The sequence below is a fragment of the Lemur catta genome, chromosome 12 (assembly GCF_020740605.2).
Source record: "Lemur catta isolate mLemCat1 chromosome 12, mLemCat1.pri, whole genome shotgun sequence".
NCBI classification, from domain to species: domain Eukaryota; kingdom Metazoa; phylum Chordata; class Mammalia; order Primates; family Lemuridae; genus Lemur; species Lemur catta.
The window spans coordinates 11,125,777-11,147,847 of NC_059139.1; the positions used below are offsets into that span (position 1 = coordinate 11,125,777).

The 22,071-nt window shown below is 40.2% G+C and overlaps 1 protein-coding gene across 1 annotated transcript in view; it reads right to left on the minus strand.

Annotated features, from left to right (window-relative positions):
• Nucleotides 1-22,071, minus strand: part of MYO10 (myosin X) — a 205,276-nt gene that overhangs the window by 58,844 nt on the left and 124,361 nt on the right. Inside the window, exons 10-19 of the mRNA XM_045566523.1 lie at nucleotides 20,516-20,645; nucleotides 19,054-19,172; nucleotides 18,012-18,158; nucleotides 17,734-17,834; nucleotides 17,559-17,625; nucleotides 16,932-17,024; nucleotides 16,447-16,515; nucleotides 16,100-16,182; nucleotides 13,617-13,725; nucleotides 11,236-11,316 (exon numbers count right to left, since the gene is read on the minus strand). Coding sequence (XP_045422479.1) covers nucleotides 11,236-11,316; nucleotides 13,617-13,725; nucleotides 16,100-16,182; nucleotides 16,447-16,515; nucleotides 16,932-17,024; nucleotides 17,559-17,625; nucleotides 17,734-17,834; nucleotides 18,012-18,158; nucleotides 19,054-19,172; nucleotides 20,516-20,645 — 999 coding nt within the window. The remainder of the gene's footprint in view (nucleotides 1-11,235; nucleotides 11,317-13,616; nucleotides 13,726-16,099; nucleotides 16,183-16,446; nucleotides 16,516-16,931; nucleotides 17,025-17,558; nucleotides 17,626-17,733; nucleotides 17,835-18,011; nucleotides 18,159-19,053; nucleotides 19,173-20,515; nucleotides 20,646-22,071) is intronic.

Consider the following 22,071-nt stretch of genomic DNA (forward strand, 5'->3'; position numbering starts at 1 on the left):
GATAGTGTCTGTGAATAGCCATTGCACTCCAGCCTAGACAATACAGTGAGACTAGATCTCTTTAAAAAAAAAAAAAAAAAGGGCAACACAAAACTAAAAATCTCTTTCGATCCTCACATTGACAAAATTACCTCATTATTTTGAGTTTCACTTCTTTGATTATACTATTGAGAATGAGAATGGCAGGTTATTTTCTGCTTGCATTTTATCTTTTGAAAATTTCTTGTTTATGTGTTTTACTTACTTTTCTACTAAAACATCTGGCATTTTCTTATTGATTTGTAAGGGCTCTTTATATATTAAGGTCACACATCCATTGTCATATACACTGCACAAAATGTTCTCTGTTTGTTGTTAGCCTTAACAAGAGCAATTTGGCTATATGTATCCAAAGTCATAACAACGTGCATACCCTGATTTGGAAAGTAAACTTTCAAGAATTTACTTGAAACAAGGAAACAGTATTTGTGCACATGAATAATACAGCAGCATTGTTTGCAACAACAAATAAAGAAACAATCCAATAATAGAAATCTTACTTGAAAGTATAGCCATTGACAGAATCCTATAGCCATAAAAAATGCATAAGAATGTTTCAAGACATATTAAGTTAAAAAAATAGATTACAAAATTAAGGTAACTATGATCCCAATTTAAAGAAAAAAGTACATATACAACAAATGTAAACAGAATTTAAAGAAAAAAAGTATATATACAATAAATGTAAACAAGATTGTCTCTGGATGGTGAAATTATGGGCAACTATAAATTTTGAAATATTTCACATATTTTTCAAATATTTTATAATCAATAAGCCTTTATATCAGGGAGGGGTGGAGGCAAAACCCAGTAGATGTGGTGTCATTTTTATTGTTGTTACTATTCTTTGTAGTGTATTTTTGGGTGTCACGGAGAGAAGTGGCCTGAGAAAGGAAGACTCCCCCCAGGTTAGAGGAGAACAGTGAAGAGACAGAGGCAGAGGGGACCATCGACAGGGAAGAGAGGAAACCCGAGGGAGCTTTAGACCCTGAGCTGAAGAGTGGGCCACCCACCCCCAGCCCCTACGTCTGGCCTCCAGGCTCAAACCTGGCCCCTTTACTCCAGACAAGTCTTCAAGGGGAGTAACAGCTGGGAGGCTGATGGGGACTTGGGAATTGGTCCTTTGCACAGCTGCTGGGTGAGCAGTGTGAGCTTTAGAACGGTCACTACCAGCAGTCACACACTGAGGGGGCTGCCCGTGAGAATGTTAACGCAGGGCCACTTATGCTGGGGGGCCAAAAACTCTCAGTCTGCGTGTGATAGAGGGACGGCGGGGACTGGGCTGGCTCAAACGTGGGCGTGGGGCTGCCACTCCGATTGGACACTGTTCCAGAAGTTCATCACGATGAGCCACAGTAAAAAACACAGCGCCAGAGGCTGCAGGGATGGGGACCCATTTTAGCAGTCGGCACCGCCCAGGAAGGAGGGGCTGGGGTCTCTCTCTAATTGCATCATCTTCCCGTCCGCGTCCTTTAACATGCTGAGGCATTCCTCTGTCACCCAAGCTCTCTTGCAAATAGCAACAGGGTTCCGGAGCTGGGGATCCACATAGTTAAACTAAACAGAAGTGAGGAATGAGAAAACCCAGTTTAACGTTGTCAAGGAGGTAGGAATACACGGTAGGTGACCATAAAATGACTTGCACTTCACCTTTCTCTTAGGAAGGTAGTAAGTGTATGTCAGATTAATTACTTTTAAAAATTGATGGCAAAAACAAAACATTCAAGCCCTTGGTTTGCACTTAGTACCAGAAATCTGTATCTGTTTAATAAAAGCAGATTTAGCCACATAGCAGCCAGCCACATGATTATTCATTTCTTTCAAATGTAGCTCAATTTAATATGAAAGGCGGCCTTCACAATGAAAACAGCTCCTCCCTTCCAGGGCACGTTTAGCAACTGAATAGACATCCACTGAACACTAGTCTTATGTTCGGCTGGAGGCAGAGATTAACATTTCAGTCACTATTTTGTTCTTTTTGGGGGGATCTCTACTTTGGGGAATAAGAGAATCCCAACAAAATGTGCCTCATCAGGTTTTTCCAGGTGATTACAAAATTCTGACGTGTGTATGCATGTGTGAAACAAGCACATAATATTCAACAGATGACCGTTCAACTCCCATAACGTCTCACACTTCCATATTTGCATATAAACCGGTTTACAATGTAACTTTAAAAACAGATTATTCTTGTGCAGATTTCTTTCAAAATTTCTACAAAGCGCAAGGCAGGGAAAAGCTCTATGATTGAAATGTATAAGCTTTTAAAGAAAAATACCTTGACATAACAAGTTCAAACAAAAGAAATCACTAATTTCCTTTTTCGACCTACTATTAAAAATGATTTTTCCTATACAAAGTGAATTCCACCTAAAAATACATTGCATTATCAATGCCTTAACTGACCAGTGGATTAAGTTCTTCATTTTTACAAAGGATTAATAGTTCAAATTTGTACATACAATCAAAATCAGCACTTACCCATCTGTTTAGAAACTAAACACCTCTGGTTCTTAGAAAAACGGCAAAGTCTTTTCCTCTCATGTTTGACCTCTGCAGAATTTTACTCCATCACCATCGTGGCAAGGTACGTGAAACTTTTAAGTAGAACAAACAAGATAAAAACCCCTACCTTGGGTTTCGCCTCCCCCCTTCAGTTTTTGTCCACTGTAAACGGCTGCATCTTTGGCAGTCCGGGCTGCATCTAAGCTGACAGACACAAAAACGGGCTTTCTTCAGCTCGCTGGTGTTCCCAGCCTTTTATGTGGTGTCTTGGGCTGTGTTTGCTTAATTCATTCCTGATTCTACTCAAAGGAAGTCCAGTCTGGCAAGGCTGGCGGGATAGTAATTGCTGAAGATATTTTTGACTGTAGAGGCAAACTAAGCATCTTACACACACCAACAAATGTGTAAATACATTGGAGGCCCCTAAGATTCTTGATTTTAAAAGATAATCTACTAATTTTTTTTTAAAGAAAATGTTCCAGGACAAAATCAAGCGGTTTAGTCGTGATCTCGGAAAATACACCCCCAGAACAACACTCCGCCCTAGAGCTGAGCTTCATTGATGGCTATTTATCCTGATCTTTACAGAGCTGCTGAATAGTTGCCATGCCAACTCGGTAAACAGGATGGAAGTGACCACTGAGGGGTTTACTGGGATTGTTTTGTTTAGGCAGAAGAATGGTTGCTTTAATGCTTCCCTTACTAAAATTTCCTCCAAAGGTAAAGCTGCCTTTTTATACTTTCTGTAGGAGATGTTTTCAAAAGTCAAAGATGATGCTGGCCATGGGTGCTCCAGTTGCAGGAGATGGTCAAACCAACTGGGACCTGAAGAATGACTGAGGTTCCTGAATGCCAAGTGGGCACGTTCCAGTAAGTTTGCAGAGGAAATGGAACCATCCCAAAAGAGTGTAAGACTCACTGAATGTAGGAAGGCGTCAAAGGAGCTGACAATCTGGATGATTCTAAAAAGTCCTAGCTCCCAAGTTGATGCTCTTGCCCTCCTTGTTCTTCCATTAATCTCTTCTACAGCTTCACATTTTATTGCGTGCAACAGAAACTTCATTCCCAGTGCTTCACCCTTTGGCCAATCAGAAACTACCCATGTTCTTACAAAATACAACTCCAAATAAACGTTCCTCATATTATGAACAGATTATGAACATTTGGCACTTCGATACATCATGACAATATGTCTCTGTCAAAACCCAAAGAGCCGTGTAACACAGACAGTGGACCCCTAATGTTAACTCTGGACTTTAGAAATGATGTAGCAATATTGTTTTATCATTGCTGCAACAAACGTACCACACTGATGCAAGATGTTATTAAAAGGGGAAATCGTGTGTTGTGTTTGGGGGCGGGAACTCTCTGTATTAACACATGCTCAAATTTTCTGTACATTTTTTAATGTTCTAAAAATTAAAGTCTTAATTTTTAAAGATTGAAATAAAAATGTTTATCTCATAATGATGTCAAAGACTAAAGGAAATTAAAAAAAATTTAAAAGGCTATTTATGGCAGTCTGTCAGAGGTATATGATTTAAAACTAAACTCAAAAGAGAAAGGGATTGACAACAGTCTTAGATTTTCTTGTGATTCAGCTTAAATTTGAGGTAAACTTACGAAGATGAAGTAAGCTGTAAAAATGTTGAGTGTGTTATCCACCCTAAATGTACAATGTCTGTATGCATTATTGCATATAGTAACATACAGCTGTTTCATGTCCACATGATCTCATCTAATACATATAACCATCCTCCTACGTCAGCACTGTCAATACAAGCACATTAGAGACAAGGAAATAATCTCCCGGCCACACAAGGCTGTACGCCTTTGATCTATTTCATCCCATGCTTTATGGGCTCCTGCACCTGGGCAGCTTTGTAATCCCCTTCCCACACCAACAGGACTATGGTGTATCGCAGTGTGCTGGACCCAGAGCACCCCTGACCCCCTGTGCCTTGGCAGGGTTCATGTGAGGCCTCCTGTGCCCCTGGTGCAGAACATGAATGACTGAGTCACCCAGGCTCTGCAGGTAACCTAGCGGGGGCTCTCGGAGGGAGAGCAGGGAACAGCTGGGGCTGGGGGCAGGTAGGGTAGCGGTCAATGTGGCTGTGGGAAAATAGTCACAAAGGAAGAAACAAAAAAATAAACAACATGAAAACAAACACATTCAGTAAAAAGGCAAGCAAAGCTCTACAAACCCCAATGGCCCACAAGAGCCTTGAGAACACATTGCATAATGTGCTGTTTGAATGAAAATTCTGAGATGAAATTATGCTCTGGAGACTGTTTATTGGAGCAGGAAAATGTATTCTTATTAAGAGCTTTAAAATATTTGACACACTCATGTGAATGAATATCTGACATTTTCACTTTAATCTCAAATGGCCAGTGAAAACCAGTGAATGGAAGATGCAGAAATGCGCATTTCATTGAGTGCAAATAAAATCTTTCCCATAAATAGTAAGGGCTTTAAAAAAGAAGGAAAGAAAGCAACAGGCTGCCAGTAGGCGTAAAGGAAAGAGTAAATTCTCTGTCTCTAAGGGTTATTTAAGAAGAGGGAGGACAATCCATTTGCAGGACATTTAAAAGACAGAACTAGACCATATTTCATGAATTGTTAATGCAAATATGTTCCCATGTGGACATTCCTGAAATCTGATGCATCTCAGACTCGCTGTCGTCCAAGCAGCCACCACGCTGTAACCCAAAACCTGGATGTGAGTGAATTTCATCATAGCTTTTCATACTATCTTTGCAAATTATGGACACTACTGGAATCACTCACACCAAGTCCAGCTGTCCTTTAAGTGTAGCCAAAATACTACACTACAGATCCATCAGTGAAACAGAAAGTTATTTTATCTGCAGAAAGGCCTGGAAACAGAGTGGCAAGGTGCATATCTGTGGTGGACTAAGGACCTCCATTTCACACTTTTTGTAAAGAAACAGGCAAGGGTGATAAGAAAGCACTGTGTCCTAGCCTAATATGTGAAGCCTCTGCTTCCACACCAACAGGTCAACAATGGTGCATCTTATACGCAGAGAATTTTAAAGTCAATGAAACACAGCAATAGATAATGTTTGCACTGAGTAAATGATCTATAATTCCAGAAAGTTCAAGCAAAATGTTAAAATCCAATGTTTAATGTTTCAGTCTAAACCCTTGTCAAGTGGCAGAGCTCACACCCAGACTTCCTCGCCCAGTCATGGCAGACAGCGAAGGCCTTCAGGGGAGCACCCCATTTAGAGACGGGTATATTGGTGTATGAAGCACCAGTCCCCACATGAAGAGGTGTTTGTGAATGAGCCCCTGGTGCTGTGTTTGGCTTTTCCACAAGGGCCTTGACCCCTAGCAGGGCTGTGTCTGAGAAGAGGTCAGCTGAGGGAGGTAGACAGGGCAAAGTTACATGTTAGCATAAAAAGGTTTGTACAGATTAAGGATATCGCCCCAGTACTAACCTGTTGGTATATCCCTAGGGTAACTCCCAACTACACAAATCAAAGACGATCAAAAGAGAAAAACATGCCCAAAGCAAATAAATTAAATAAACTAAAATGGAACCTGTGGCAATAAGAATTAAAGATAGGGCACAAATCTTATCTTTAGCAAAGCTGAGCACTCACGTCCCCTGAACATCTCTGCAATGTATTAATACCTTTAGGAGCAATTCAGTTCAACATCTACTGAGCACTACAGCAGCCTGGCCGCTGAGCTATGCAGCAGGCACAAAGGAAAAGACAGGCTCTGCAGAGCTGTGCTTGGCCAGGACTTCTGTGTGTATTTCAGGGATATCTTATTCACCAATAGGATTAGAGCAGAGAGACCTAATCCTAATAAGAAATGTGAAGGGTTGTCGAAAAGAAAGCCTAGTAAGGCTACTGAGAAATAAGATGCATAAAAGGAGATAACAGCACATGGATTACACAAATATAAATCCCTAGGATTAAATGTGCTAGATTCGTTAAATTCATTCATCAGATTTTTATGCCTGTGGAAACAAAAGGCTCTTGTCACATTACAGAAACACTATAACGTCTCACTGCATTATAATGTCTCACTGATGCATGTGGTCAGGAGTTGTCTGGATGTTGTTGAATGAGGGACTGAGCCTCACGTGAAATGCAGCTCCGTGAAAGAGAGGGATACAGGTGTCGTTTAAGTGAAAGGTGCTGACATCCTCTGAAGTCCTTGAAAGAAGACCTCTCTGTGAGACAGTTTACCCGTCCTCCTGTCTTGAAGCACAGCGACAGACGGGGCTTCAAGATCAAAGCCGACAAAGCCCCCTGCGGTCTGGCTAACTACACATCTCCAGCTTCCTCCTCTCACTTGATATTCCACTTTCCAGCAAATACAGCTAAAGTGCAACAGCAGACCTCCTGGTTTCACTCCTCTGGGGCCCGGTTTGCAGCTCTCCTCAGCGTAGACATCCTGCCCTCTTCCCTTAGATCAGTGGTCCCCAACCTTTTTGGCACCAGGGTCCATTGGTTTCATGGAAGACAATTTTTCCCGGGATGGGGCGGGGCTGTTGCGGGGGAGGGTGCGGTGAGCAATGGGGACTGGCTGTAAATACAGATGAAGCTTCCCTCCCTTGCCCACTGCTCACCTCCTGCTATGCGGCCCAGTTCCGAACAGGCCACAGACCAATACACATCCGCAGCCCAGGGTTTGGGGACCACAGCCTTAGATAAACCTTACTCCAAGAGGCCGCTTGTGCTAGAAGCCTTCTTCCATCAGCCCCTAGTCGAGGGGATATTTAGGTGACCTAAGCCCTTGAGTTTTTAGAGAAGACTGAATCTTTCAGGGTCTTGTTAAATCAAGTTAAATACATATACGTATTTTGAGACAGGGTCTCACTCTGCTGCACAGGCTACAGTGTAACAGCACAATCATAGCTCACTACAGCCGCAAACTCCGGGCTCAAGTGATCCTCCCTCCTCAGCCTCCCAAATAGCTGGGACTAAGGCTCACACTACCACACCTGGCTAATTATTTATTTATTTATTCTTTTTTAGAGACAAGGTCTCACTATGTTGCCCAGGGTGGTCTCCAACTCCTTATCTCAAGCAATCCTCCTGCTTCGACCTCCCAAAGGGCTGGGATACAGGTGTGAGCCACCGCACCTAGCCCTCGAAAATTTAAAGATGCTGCTGCTGGAACCCAGGATGTTTCCCTCCTAGAACCCAAGTCCTTGTCACAGCAAAGCCAAAGATAGAACAGGGAGGCAAGTGAAGAGACAGCCCTGGCTGGCCCTGCGGGAAGCAGGCCCTGGGCTCACAACCGTTCTCAGACCCAGGAAGCCTCCCTGATATTTATCAGTCAGTTCCCTTCTTTAATTCTGTCCTGAGCCTCCTCAGGGCTTTTCTGAGGAATGTTAATGAGAGACTTTTCTAACTAGAACTTATTTGCTAAAATACCAGGCAGGGTCGCCCTTGGGGATGGGGAGATTCCGAGGCAGTCTGTCTATCTTACAGAAATCTGCGGTTGTTTGGGGCACTTCTGTCCAGCTACTGCTACTGCCTAAGCAAATCACCACGGAAAAAAGCTAAAAGGCCTCCAAACCAACTAAAAATCACCTAATGGAGAAGTCTGCCCCTTGTGAACTCTGAGAATCCCGAGCTCAGTGGAGGATTCCATCCAAGGCCAAGGCCTGGCTGCAGATGAACGCCTCTCCCGCGGCGTGCTTTTCTATCTGCTTCATAACTGGCGCCCGGGGCACTCGCCACTGAGGCTAGTGATGTGCCTTTTATCAACACACAAGATTAGTAAAAGGCTGTTTATAAAAAAAGAAAAAAGCCCACATGTGATGATGGCTGACTCGGTATGTGTTCCTGTATTCCAGGTATAGACTCTTCCGACCTGCTTTTCAAAACAAAACAGACAACCCAAATAAAAACCAAAAAAAAAAAAAAAATTAACAACCTCCCCCCAAAAAACCAACATAGGATTTCTAAATTCTTTAGGCCCGGGCCCAGATGCCCATTCTGGGGTTAAAACAATTGCCGAGGAGGGTGGCAGCCTGTCCTACGAGCCTTGGGTCGGGGGGGCTGTGCTCCCGCTCACTGGGCTAGCGTGGGGGTCTCAGACATGCTCCAAAAAGCACAAAAGCATCTACAGGTACTTCAGTTTTTCTCATGCCAGAGTTACCTAGGTCAACGGATTTTACAGCTACTGTTCTTATCTTTTTGGTCACTGTATCTGAAAAAAACAAAAAACGAAAAACCTCTAGAATTTTCCAAAACCCATGATCCTTATCCTGAATAATGCACAAAATACCTACTTACACACAGATTTCAATACGACCTCCCAAGCCCTCCCAATGAACTGTCTGGAAAGGAAAATGAGGTGAAGAGAGACTGTCTCATTCCTCCATGCCGGAATACACATTCCCCCTCTCTGGGGAGAAAGAAGGCAAGATTTTCCCTATGGAATTTCTAGAAGAATCTATCCTTGGACTGAAGAAAATTATAACAAACTCTAAATGAGGGTTGTTTATCTACAATTCACAGCACATCATCAGTAATCCGATATTTTCAATGGAACCAAATGAATGCTAATTGATTCAGAACAGTATTTCCATACTCTCATTAGCATCTTGACACTTAAAATCACACCTACATTGCAGGCCCCAGACAAGTCTGCTCTTGTGCCAGTGCCTTTACTTTCTGAGAGCCTTTAAAACGGCACCAAGACATTTTTTCCAAGTCTTCAACTGCCCATATCTTGGTGTGTCATTAATTAGCGCCTACAATAATCAGGGGATGTAGAGGGGCCGGCACAAATGGAAGCATGAGGCTGAACTGGATCATTTTTAAAATGCAAAAACCAAAGCAATTAGATACAATCAGATCTCAGCAGGGCAAACAAACATCAAAAAGAGGTAATTTCTTCAATATTCTGGCTGCTGAAGTGTTTTCAAGCAGGCTTCACTTCAAAAGCTATTACACTATGAAGGAAGAACTACCTCTCTGTCGTCCAGGAAAGAAAACAAAAACACTGGGCGGAGGGGACTGAGTTTTTCACACTGAAATTTCTATCCTTCTCATAGCCCTCCCAGGGTGGGAATCTAAGATGCCCATGATTGTAAAACTGCACAATGACATCTCATACCACGAGGAAAGGGGAAAAAAGCTTCCAATTGAACTATGGCTTACCAGAAACTATAAGGTGCCTCCCAGTACCCGAGACTTTAAATTGAAAAAAATAACTGTGCATTTGAAGGATTTGAAGGATGAAACGTGGCATTATTACCCCTATTGTAAAAATGGTAACATGGCCAGAGAGGCACAGCTCCCGGGAGTCCACGCCAAAAGCCCATTTATATTGCCTGGTAAATGCTGCCTGCTGGGATTTCTAAAGCACAGCAAATGGAATATAAACCGGTTTATGTGACATATTGCTATGTACAGAAAGAGATCTTCTAATTATTAGTTTCCTACATTGTGTCAAAAAAAAAAAAGCTATGTATTGTTTATGTTGCCATTTTTTGTGATAACCTTAAACATTTTAACAGAAATTTGAAAAATGGAATGAGGAGGTACTTTTAAAAATACCAGAATGGTGTATATATTAAGTCAAGTCAGCACAGATATTCTACAGAAGACCAGTCTTGTCCACTTTATGTCATACAAATGCCAAATTCTCCCCATCACACCTCACAGTAAGTAACAAACTGAACAGGTCACTCTTTCTTAAAGAGATCCCCAGTTGTGCCTCTCTGCAAGACAGAGAATTCATTGTTGTGGTTCTTGTAAGTACACATCTTTAAACTATAAATGAGGAATTCATATACTACTAAGTCAAAGGCAATTAGTAAACAATATAAAAAATAAGATCTAGCATCAGAGAAGTTGCCAGGATATAACCCAAGTCTCATGGGAACAACTGAGATCAGATTTCCCATCTTAATCCTCATGCGGATAGCATCTAGCTCTTTGACATGAGGGAGTTCTTGAAATCACTATTTTGTGGGGGTTTTTTCTCATAGGAAGGGTTCCCAAGAGTCTAATGTTTGCCAAATCAAAATAATTTAAATTTGTTAACACTTTAAGGCAAGTTACCCATTTAGCCATCGCTTCAGCAACTGCGTGTGTCTAACAAAATATTTATATTTCGTTTAAGTAGCTTCTCTTTTTTAAACTCACACTGTTTCTAATCAGGTTATGACATTAAAAAGCTAAAATCAAAGAGCCTAGACATTAAAACTACGACAACCGTCTTCTAATTAGTTACAATGAACTATCAAGTACTTACAATTCAGCATTACTACTTAGATTAAAGCCTTTTCATCATGTTTAACAATAAATCTAAAAAAGAAAACTTAAAAAAACCCACAAAACACACCAAATATTTCTTCTAAAAAGGTATATTACACTCTGAAACTTGTTCCAAGAATTTTAAAACACATGCTTAAAAAAAAAAAATAAAGTGAAGGCATCACAATGTTTCCTTTTAAAGTAGATTTCCCTATGGATTAATGACATCATTCAAAAGCAGACTAAAAGTCTAAAGGGACAAAGGGAATTTTTTCATTTTTTCATTTAATGTCAGGTTATAATAATGTCATATCCATTTCTAGCCATCTACAATGAAAGGACTTTGGAGAAACCAAATCTGCGAGTAATCACCCCCCAGGAGGCTGTGTCCTTAAAGAGCAGTTCTCAGCCAAGGACTGTCATAAATCTTACCTTCTGCATGTTTGGCTTGATACAGCGAACAAAGAAAGGATTAGAGGAGCTTAGTGTTGCCATTAAGGAATGCAGCGAGTCCTATTAGAAAGGAAAAAGTATATGTTGATTTAGTCTCTTACTATGTCATTCTTTAAATTTCTTAGCACCCTTGGCACTTATCAGAAACAAGAATAAAAAACAAAACAATATAAATCATAGGAATAATAACTTAGAGTTTTTCATTTTAAATTATCATTCTAACATAAAACAAAGCAAAAGATATTATAATTCCTTATAACTGAAATTATTCCACAATATACAAAACTCATTTATCACTTCCTTTGAAATAGTACCATTTAAAAAAAACATTCTGTTAACAAACAAAAACAACCCTAAGATATTTCAATGTTTAGTACAGAAAAGCTGAGAAGTATCCACTCTTTCACTGCAATTATTCCTCCTAATTCATTATTTCCATCAAAATGGCAGCCTGTGGCAGCACTTCATTGGTTTCTGAGCTGCAGTCTCTCACTTTTACCTTCAAATCACCAGGCCCACAGATTCCAGATCAATCTATAATACTACTTTTTTTTCCTTTTCAAGTATTTTTTTTTTTTTATTATGGAGAATTTTCAACATTTACCAAAGCAAACAGAGGTGTACGAGTCCTCGTCACCAGCTGCGGCTCATGGCTAATCTCATTTCATCTGATCCCTGTCCCCATGTACACTACACCCACCTCTTGTGGAAAAGCAAATCCCAGATATCGTATTATTTCACCCATCAATATTTCAGTATGTATCATTAAAGACAACACTTTAATACTTGTAACCACAATATCATCACACCTGCAAAGATTTAACATTAATTCCTCAAACTAATATTAAAATGTACAATGGTCTCACATTTCATATTAAAGTGCTCATCTGTTTCAAATTTCCTAATTTTTAAATGGTTTGTTCTTTTGCATCAGAATGTAAATACAGTTCCTGAATTGGAGTTGGTTGATATATCTTTAAAGTCTTGTTTAACCCATTGATTGGTTTTCCCTTCATCTCTGTCTCTTTTTATTTCTTACAATTTTGTCACTGAAGAAAACTGGATTGTCTACAACACTACATTGATTAGTCACTTCTCCGGCTCAGAAAACTTTCGGATTTCTCAAAGGACACAACGTCCTGGCATTACAGCCCTTCCTGTTCTGGTACCAACTTAAATTCGCACACGGTGACCTGTCTTGCTGGTGTTGTTGTCTCCTAACAGCCCTTAGAGGACTCGCATCTGTGTCTCTGAACTCTTTCCTGTCCTTGTCTCTGCCTGGAAGGCCTGTCCACCCTTTGGCATTTCCCTCACCCTCAGTCCAGTTTAAATCTCAAACATTCACAAAACCCTTCAGGACAACTCCAGGTAAAACTGACCTTCTAGAAAAAAAAAAAACTGAACACCTCCACAGTAAGATTAAGAGCCTAGATTTCAGAATTTGACACGCCTAAGTTCATTTCAAACCCTAGCTTCAGTCCTCTGTGGGGCCTGTCTCTAAATCTCAGTTTCCTCATAGAGTTATGTGGGGAGTGTACAACACAATGTCTACCAAGTGATCGGCCCAGTGACTGGCACACAAGAAGTACTAATAAATGGCGCCATCAGCAGGATATCCTAGCTGGGTCAAGTCGTCCTTCAGACTGCCTCACCCAGCACTGCCAGCCACGGTGGTGACACCTGGCTCATCCCCCCACACCGTAAGGTAGGCCCCGTGCACCACCCGGGAATAACCAGTGAAAGACGGCCTCGCAGAGGGCAGATTTAATAAGTGTCTGCAGACGGACGTGCCTCCATTTCTCCTTCCTACTGGGATTTTTCACTTGAGGATAAAACAGACAAATTAGGGAAATGGACTTCATATGCTTTACCTCTAAACCACATAAAACGTTTACGTATTTAAAATGCAAATAAGAATGTTGCTTATTTTTTCTCAATTCTGAACATCTGGAAAAGATAACTGTCATTAATCTATTTAATTACACGTTTGGTCAATATTCCCAGGTATGACACTGTAAATACACCTGGGAAAAATGCAACCATCCACACACGGTTAGAAATACACCCTCTGAGCTTCTAAATACAAGTCAGAGTGCTCTCAAATGGCCTTAAGAAGACTGTTATTTTAAAAGCTTAGAGTAAATAACTATTTCTTATTTTTTAAAAAAGGGTCTACATGTTTCCCTCTGACTCAGCAGAAAAAGTGTATTTTATATCTAAACCACTGTCTGGTTGAAAAGCATGATATAAAACAAAATTAAATAAATATTCCCATAGACCTCACATATACCCATCTCCTCTTTTCAATTTGTAACTTCACAGTAACAATGGACTCCTCAAAGCCAGCAGCGGAGACTAACCTTGAACTGGGAGCTGACCGTGGGCCGCCGATGTTTGCTTCCACATTTCAAGGTGTCCTGGTTGTTGCGGCTTGAAACGTGTTCAAAAAGGTCATAGATGAAGTCGAATCTGTGTGAGGCCAAGGCAGGAGGATAATGAGGTGCACACACCCATAATTAGGTGCCAGGTTACTGTAATTAGGGTGCACTTTCCCACTGATAATTGAAAGTAACACACTAAGGCCTGGAAGAACTTAGATAGCTTCCAAAGATTTCAAACCAACCATTGCCAAAGAGCTTCAGGCACCGAAAACATGTGCCTGTGTCAGAGACCAGAGTCTTGCAGAGACGGAGACTGGCATGACAGTGACCCAGGGTGGCATCCCACCTAGGAGTGCTGTGCCTCCTAGAATGCCACCTAAGCCTCTGTAGCCTCAGTCTCCTCACCTGCAGAAATCAGATATCTGTTTTGTTCATCTCACAGCGTTGCGAAGATCCAAGCAGTTAACTAACAGAAAGGTGTTTCCGAGGAATACTTTAACTCTGGGGTAGGGAAGACGAGGGTTCAAATCCTGCCTTGACTACTTCCTAGCTGTGTTGCTGGGGCAAGGCATTTCATCCCTCTGCAGGCCTCAGTTTTTTCATCAGGAAAATAGGGATAATTTTCGAATTTATCCCTCAATGCTAGGGTGAGAATGAAATGAGAAAATGCATACAAAAGGCTGAGAGCATGGTGCCTGATACATAGCAAGTGAATAAAAAAAGTAAAAAGCTTCCCAACAACTTTTTCTCTTCCTTGCCTGGAAGACATTATGGGCTATAATGCTATCACCAGGAAAAGCAGGGAGGACTTGCGGGCATCCACAAACAGCCCAAGAGCCAGGGTTTGCAGAGGGAAACCTGGGCTGGAACAGAAAGTTCTATACTCCAATCGTAAAACCGTTTATCACCGGGACAGAGGCAACTGGCGAGACTCCCTCTTGCTGGTCTCCAGGCCCGAGATCTTTTCACTACGACAGACTGCTTCTGTTGAAAATCAATACGGGGCTTTTATTCAAAATGTATCACTTGAAGTCTAATAACTACGAAACTGCTTTGACAGATGGCAGGCTGTGGACGTCCACCATTTTTACAGGCCTGAAAACTCACCTAAAAATAGAATAGCTGATAATGTTGTAAATACTGAGTCTACATACAGAAGAGTTAAAATAAATTTAAAGATCAAATGCTTCAAATTCTGAGTTTCTAAGCTAATATTTTAGACAGGCTCCCTTTGCCCCAGTTCACAGCTAGCTAAGTAACAGGGTGGCCATCTGGTATTTATAATTCTGAAAGAATTACAGCTTTCAGCTGGGCCTGTAGCTCACACCTATAATCCTAGCACTCTGGGAGGCTGAGGCTGGAGGATTACTTGAGGCCAGGAGTGCTAGACCAGCAAGAGTGAGACCCTGTTTCTACAAAAAATAGAAGAAATTAGCCAGACATGATGGTGAGTGCCAGTAGTTGGAGCTACTCTAGAGGATGAGGCAGGAGGATTGAGCCCAGGAGTTTGAAGTTGCAGTGAGCTATGATGACACCACTGCACTGTGGCCCCGGGTGACAGAGGGAGATCCTGTCTCCCCCCCAAAAAACACAAAAAACAATCAAACAAACAAAAAACCACACACACAAAAATCCAAAAAGCTCCCCAAAACAAACAAAAAAATAATTACAGCTTTTTAACAGTCTTCTACTTTCCCTCCCTGGATATTAAAAATTTGTTTCTGTCATAGATTCCCATTGAATCTGATGCAGATACTGAAAGTTTCAAGGGAAGGGTTTTTTCCAAATCCTTTCTCCAAAGCCTCCTAAAAATAGGGCACTTCCTGGTTTAATACATACAAATAGCTAAACCAATCATTAAATGTTTCTGAATGTTTTCTTTAACTATTGATTTAATGGTGTGATTTTACAATTCATGAATGAATAAATGAATGTGTAATAAATCTATAATTTTAGCTGAATTAAGACTTATTTATTTTCCTTGACATCTCTTATACTAACTAGAGACACATGGGTCCTATAACACCAAGGCTAAAATCAATTTAACATAGAGCTCTAAGCTTTTTATAAAGAAAGCAGGTTATACTGGTTAAGATCTTGGGGTCTTGAGCCAAGCAGATCAGATCAAAACTAGGCTCCATAGCTCTCTGGTCACCAGGTGAGGGGTTTTGGGCAAGTCACAAAACTGCTCTAAGCCTCAGTTTCTTCACCTGAGTAATAAGATTAATAACAGCACCTTCCTCATGGGTTTGCTATTTATTTCAGTTCTTCATTAGATGGCAGTCACTGCTACTATTATTATTTTATATCTTTTGAGTGATTTTATTGATGAAATACTACTTGCAGAAGATGACATCAAGTTTCTCACATAATAGTAATATGCTCTATATTTCTGAATTAAAAGCACTTGCACAAACATTGATTTGTTTGCTAATGACTTCTTGGCGAGGGGGCTGACGTACCGGCTTTCTCTTAGCAAGTTGAGCAGGTCATCTCGAAATGTATCCCTGTTCTTTTCCAAGATGCCTCGGACATCATACTGCACCTAGTTTTAAAAAATAAGAGAGAGATGAGAATCGATCGAAAGAGTAGTTTCAGGTCATAAGCAACTCCTTTCAGAGCTAGACCCATGAAAATAAATCATTTTCGTAATTTTTTAAGAGATTAGTCTCTAAGGCTCAGGGGTTTTCTCACCTCAGCCTCCTGAGAAGCTAGGCATGCGAATGAATTTATGATTGGCTTTTGAAACTACTATTTTCTCCGAATATAGAACAGGCAAATATGAATAAGCATCGTAACAAGAAGTTACCTCTCCAGCATAGTGTTTCACTCCAAAATTGTTGATTGCAACTCTGGGTTTCACATAAAAGTGGTTATTCTAGTTAAAGAGAAAAAAAGCCTTATTTCATTCACTGATTTCCTTTGACTTCCAAAGAAAACTAAATACAACGGACAGTGAAAACAATTTCAAAACTTGCCATGTGTCAGAATTTTAGGATATAGCATATGGTACACTTTATCAAAACCACGGAACTCTTGACTGTGTCATTACAATACATTAAAAATTTAAGCTCTCTGCTTATATAATAAACTTGGGCATATTCCAACAAGCAGCCCCAAATCTAACCCTTTATTTCAATTTAGCTCTAGTAACAGGAGAACAGCTTTGGTTTGAGAAAAAAACTAAATGTGGGAGGCACAGTTTGGGCAACAGCACTGACATATCTTATATGTAATCTCAACCCACAGATTTGCTATTCAGACAGGGGTAAGAACTGGCAGGTTTTGACATACAGCATGTTGACTGTGTAGCTTCTCCAATAAGGTACTGTCTGTGGCTTGAGGAAAGTGGCTTTCTTCATTGATAAGGGCCAGGAGGCCAAGTTTCTAGAAGAGGGAAGAAAAGACTGAGTAAATTAAAAGGTGAATGTATGCCTCTCAAACTATTTTAGAGCTCCTTCTTCACTCTCTATCAAATGAGTAGTTAAAAGAAAAAGAATAGTAATTTCTTGGAATAAAAAATTCAAAATGATACACTATAAAGAAATCCAATTCATTTAAATGCTATATAAATCGGTTTTAAAAACTGAACCCATTGCAATTTTGTGGATAAGACTTTTACAACTGGCAAATCTACTATTGGTCCTGGCATGGTTTTGCTGCTGACTTAAAATCTAAGGGAAGCCAATTCACACACTGGTGAGTTTAAAATACTGAGTTCAATGAGACAATAGGCTTGAAGCAGCCAAGTATTTAAATTCAACCTTGCACATTTACATTTATGTTTCCAAATGGCCCATTGTGTTCTAAACATTCACATCTTTGATGTACGTGTTCACACAAGTCATTTTGTTCCCATAAATACGAATCAGTCCAGCTGGACACCCTTGGGACTGTACCCATTCTTTAAAAATACATTACCTTCTCAATCAAGTCTAGGCATTCTCCATTGTCTATCCAGTCAATATCTTCCCACACTAATCCTTCCCTGTAGAAAGATTTAAAAGGGCTGAGTTAAGTTAAAATAGCACTTAAAAATTATGAGACTTAGTTGCTGATTTTTTTAAAAATTTGAAACGGAATCCTGAGTGCTTACCGGCTGTACTCTAGTTGTTCTAAAGAAAAAATATGCTTATTGAAGTATTCCTGAAGTTTTTCATTTGCATAGTTTATATTGAACTGTTCAAAGTGATTAACCTAAAGGGGGAAAACAGTCAACAGGAATCTTTAGTGTCTTCACAATTACATATAAAAGTGGAGAAAAGACAAAAAAAAAAATATTCTGCAGAGAAAAATATCAATGTTTGAAAGAGATTTGTTTAACAGCAACTCATAAATCGACAGAATTCACGTGTCCCACTCTCGGAAGTCTACCTCAAAGTTCTCGAATCCAAAGATGTCGAGGATGCCGATAGACTTGAAATCATCTTTGCCTTTGATCCGGCTGTTGATCTTCTTGATCACCCACTCGAAGCAGCGTGCGTACAGTGCCATGGCCAGGGAGTCTCTGCTATCTACTGCCTGTGGGACAGGAACGTGCAGGCCCAGGTGACCACAGGCACCCCAGGCAGGCGGGTCTATCCCTGCCCTACTTGGGAGACACACACAAAACTGGGCCCCCGATGTGAAGTAAATCAATATAGATATATAAAGAAAGGACAAACTGGAGCTCACTTACTTATGCTAAGAGTCACCACGAATTCCTTTAAATACTGAGCTTCCAAATTCAACTTTCGACATTGAGTTATAGGAAAGAATCTGACTCTATATATACAGGTATAAATGTCATCAGGTTTAAAACAATAATTAAGAACTGAGTTTTTTTTATTGTTATCTTCTCAGTTCTATTTTGTACACGTAATGGTTTTCCTCATGAGAAGGTTAGCATTTTTACTTATCCAATTAAGAAACACATAGGAGGGCTCACACACATAAATTGGCTCAAGGCAGTAGCAGAGGCAAAAATAAATACAACATACTGTTGCATTGTTTCCATTCATTATAATAATGACAATTATTGTAGCTACTGTTTATTTAGTGTTTATTCCATATCAGGCATTAAATACCTAGCATATATTTACTTTTATCCTTACAAGAATCCTATGAATTAGGTATGATAATTTTCCTAGTTTTACAGAGAAAGAAACTGAGGCACAATGAATAAATAGACAGTAAGTGTAAGGATCAAGAGTCAAACTCAGGCAATCTGCGTTAGACCCACCCTCTTACACACCAGGCTACACCGTCTCTCAGACGGTAATTCAATAGTGTTGTCTGTTCCCAATACTTCTATATTTTGATCATGAACCAAAGTCATTCCAACAATTCACTGTAGTTACTTTTTCAGATCCAAGCCATGGATCTGAAACCCCAGGGGTATCTTTTAAGACAAGCTGTGATGGCAAAGGGTGTGCACCTGTTGAACGTTGAGGGGCGTGAGGATCTCTTCTCCCCTGAGGAACATGGATCTCTGGGTCAGAGCATCTGTGAGCTGCGCTGGGTCCAGCCCAAGTAACTCTGCAGACCTGCCCAAAGCTGAAAGTGAAGAATAACCAAAGGTGAACCCACAGCCCCCAGGAAGCTAACCACACACAGCAACTCCTGCAAGCAGAGAACATTCCTGAATCCCTCAGGCAGAATTCACAGGACCCACATTGTATTGCTAAGTTATTCACTCCTGCTGTGAATTCTAGTTAGTAGCATGGAACCTGGTGCTTGGACAAAGTGTGATCTGGAAACCCCGTGGGGTCTCCAAGACCCTGTCAGAGGTTTGCAACTATTTTCATTAATAACAATAAGATGTTATTTGCTTTTTCACTCTCATTTTCTCACCAGCATACGGCAGAGTTTTTCAAAGGCTACACAACTTGAGGTATCTCAACAGATTAAATACAGAAGCAGATATGAGAACCCAGCTGTCTTTGACAAGGTCAGACATTAAAGAAATTTGCAAAAAGATAAGACAATGTAGCTATTCTCAGACTTTTTCTGTTTTGGAAAATAATCTTTTAAATGAAAAATAATATTTATTTTAATATGCAATGGGTTTATTATTATTTTTAAATGATTAATGAATGGTTTTTAAATATCTCAGTTTTAACTTCCAATGCAGTAAATATCAACAGATACGGTCCACATAAACAAAAGTTCTTTGGGGACCCTATGACTTTTGAGAAGATTAAGAGGTACTCAGTGGGACCAAATGTTTGAGAACTACTGACCTACAGTACTGGGTTCCTGTAGAACCATTTTGAACTTGAACTATTCTAATTCCCAGCTGCCATGACCTCATCTATTGCTTCCATCAAAAAAGTTTTAAAAATAAATACATAAATCACAACTGGAAAATGACAACTGACATGGCTGGATGTGTATTAACACATTTTATCTTGACAACAAATCTCGGAGGCACGGTACAGGTGAGAAGTCACTAGTGTCCAGGGGTAAGTAACACAGGAAACAGGCTGTGGCCGGGCTGGGCTATGAACCCAGCATTCTGGCTTGCAAAGCTGACGGTCTTAACCATTATACTATGCGCCAGCACTCGATAACCACGAAAAACTATGGCAAAGCACTATGCCGCCTGATGTACATTTTTTCCGACATTAAATCCTCATTGCTCATATTTCTACTTATTTGGCAAATTTTCCTTCTTTTCTTAGGAAAAACGAGAACATCGCCACTATCCCAATTCAGTAGCAATTTTTCACATGCTTTGACCCTTTATTAACTGACACTGTACATCAGATACAGTTAAAGTTCTATAGATCTCTGTTCCAGGGGTCCAAAAACTTCTGTAGAAGGCCAATCACTGAGGTTTAAATTTCCTAGGAGAAAAAAGCCAAGGAAGGGAGGGAGGCAGGCAGGCGGCATCTTACCTGTTTTGAAGGAAACCTGCGCCCCTCCAGCAGTGATGAACTCTATGTTCCCGAGATGCAGTATACCAGCAAGCAGCCTCAGAACTTCCCGAACTTCCTCCTTGCTGAACTGCATTACTTCCATTGCCGTCTAGAGGATAAATATATTAAACTGTATGCTGTTTTTTTCACAATGAAGAAAATAAAAATGCTCATGACCATAAAATTATTGGGTGTTGTTCTAAAGGCAAGGAAACAAGAAATAGAGGCATAACCACTCACTTTTAAAATGATAAAGACTTTACACAGGGACACATAAGAAAACAGAGATAAGGAGCTGTAGCGTGCTCAGAGACAACCCAATCAATGAAATAAATATTCATATCTGTATATCTGCCCTATGCACAAGCCTATTTATGCTGTAAAAGAAATACTTCAGGGAGTCACAGTAATGACAATGACAAAGAAATATTTTTTCTATAGCTATCAAAGCATATGGAACATTTATCATTTTCTTTACACATAAAAATTTGGAGGCAGGGATTTGAGAAGGGGCGAGGGGTAGCACTTCGTGAGACTCCTCCAGTATAAACTTTGGGGTCTTGTCTTAGTGGTTAAATGAAACAGGGACCCTAACAGGGGGAACAGAATTCTGTCAGGAACTCCAGGGAAAGGAGAGCCTTCTGCTCCTATCACAGGCACTGATGGAAAATCTGAATAGATCTGGCTCTGTCTTCCCTAGACATTCATCACAGGTCTCTTTTAAATTTCTCCAAAGGCTTTTTAAGGTCTTATCTTGGCCTCAGGATACTGAGTGGAAGTTAACATAATGCTGTTTGGGGAAAAATAAAAACAGACACTTAGGGGACTTTGTTACCAACAAGAAGTATGGAAACAACTTCAGCCAGGTGTGTTCTGAACCATATCTCACATTTGCTCATTTTCTATTGTGATGGAGGACACGTTCTTGTGAGGAAAGAGCTATTAAAAAGAAAAAGAAAACCACCCACACACAACAGAGGGCAGAATTGTTGGCCACGCTGATGAAAATGACCCACAAAGAGCACTTGCACCCATACAATGACCACAGGAAGCCGGGAAGAAGGAAACCATGCCCCACCTTGAAGCAATAGAAACTGCAAAAGGAAACAACTGCAGATTTTAAAATGTAAAAAGTTTCATTTCTTTACAAGGAAAAAGCAATATTGCCAAAAAAAAAAAAAAAAAAGGCAAACAGTGGAGAGAGAAACAAGTAAAAGCTCCACGAGAAGATGCATGAGCACCGAAAACAAAACAGGCCCTTCTCATAGGCAGAAATGCAAATCCACAGTAAATGCATTTCCTTCCTAGAAATCAAACATTTGCAAATTAAAGTCAATCTGAGATCACTTCTGTTAAATTAGCAAAGAACTTCTGAATGATAACCTTAAAGATGGGTGGGAAAGGGACATTTATACACTGGTCAGTACTATAAGTAAGTATAATCTTTTTGGAAAACAATGTAATTATGTGACAGTATTGTGCTAGGTCATGTTTGTACAAGTTATAATTTTAATATCTGAAAAAACAAAACAACC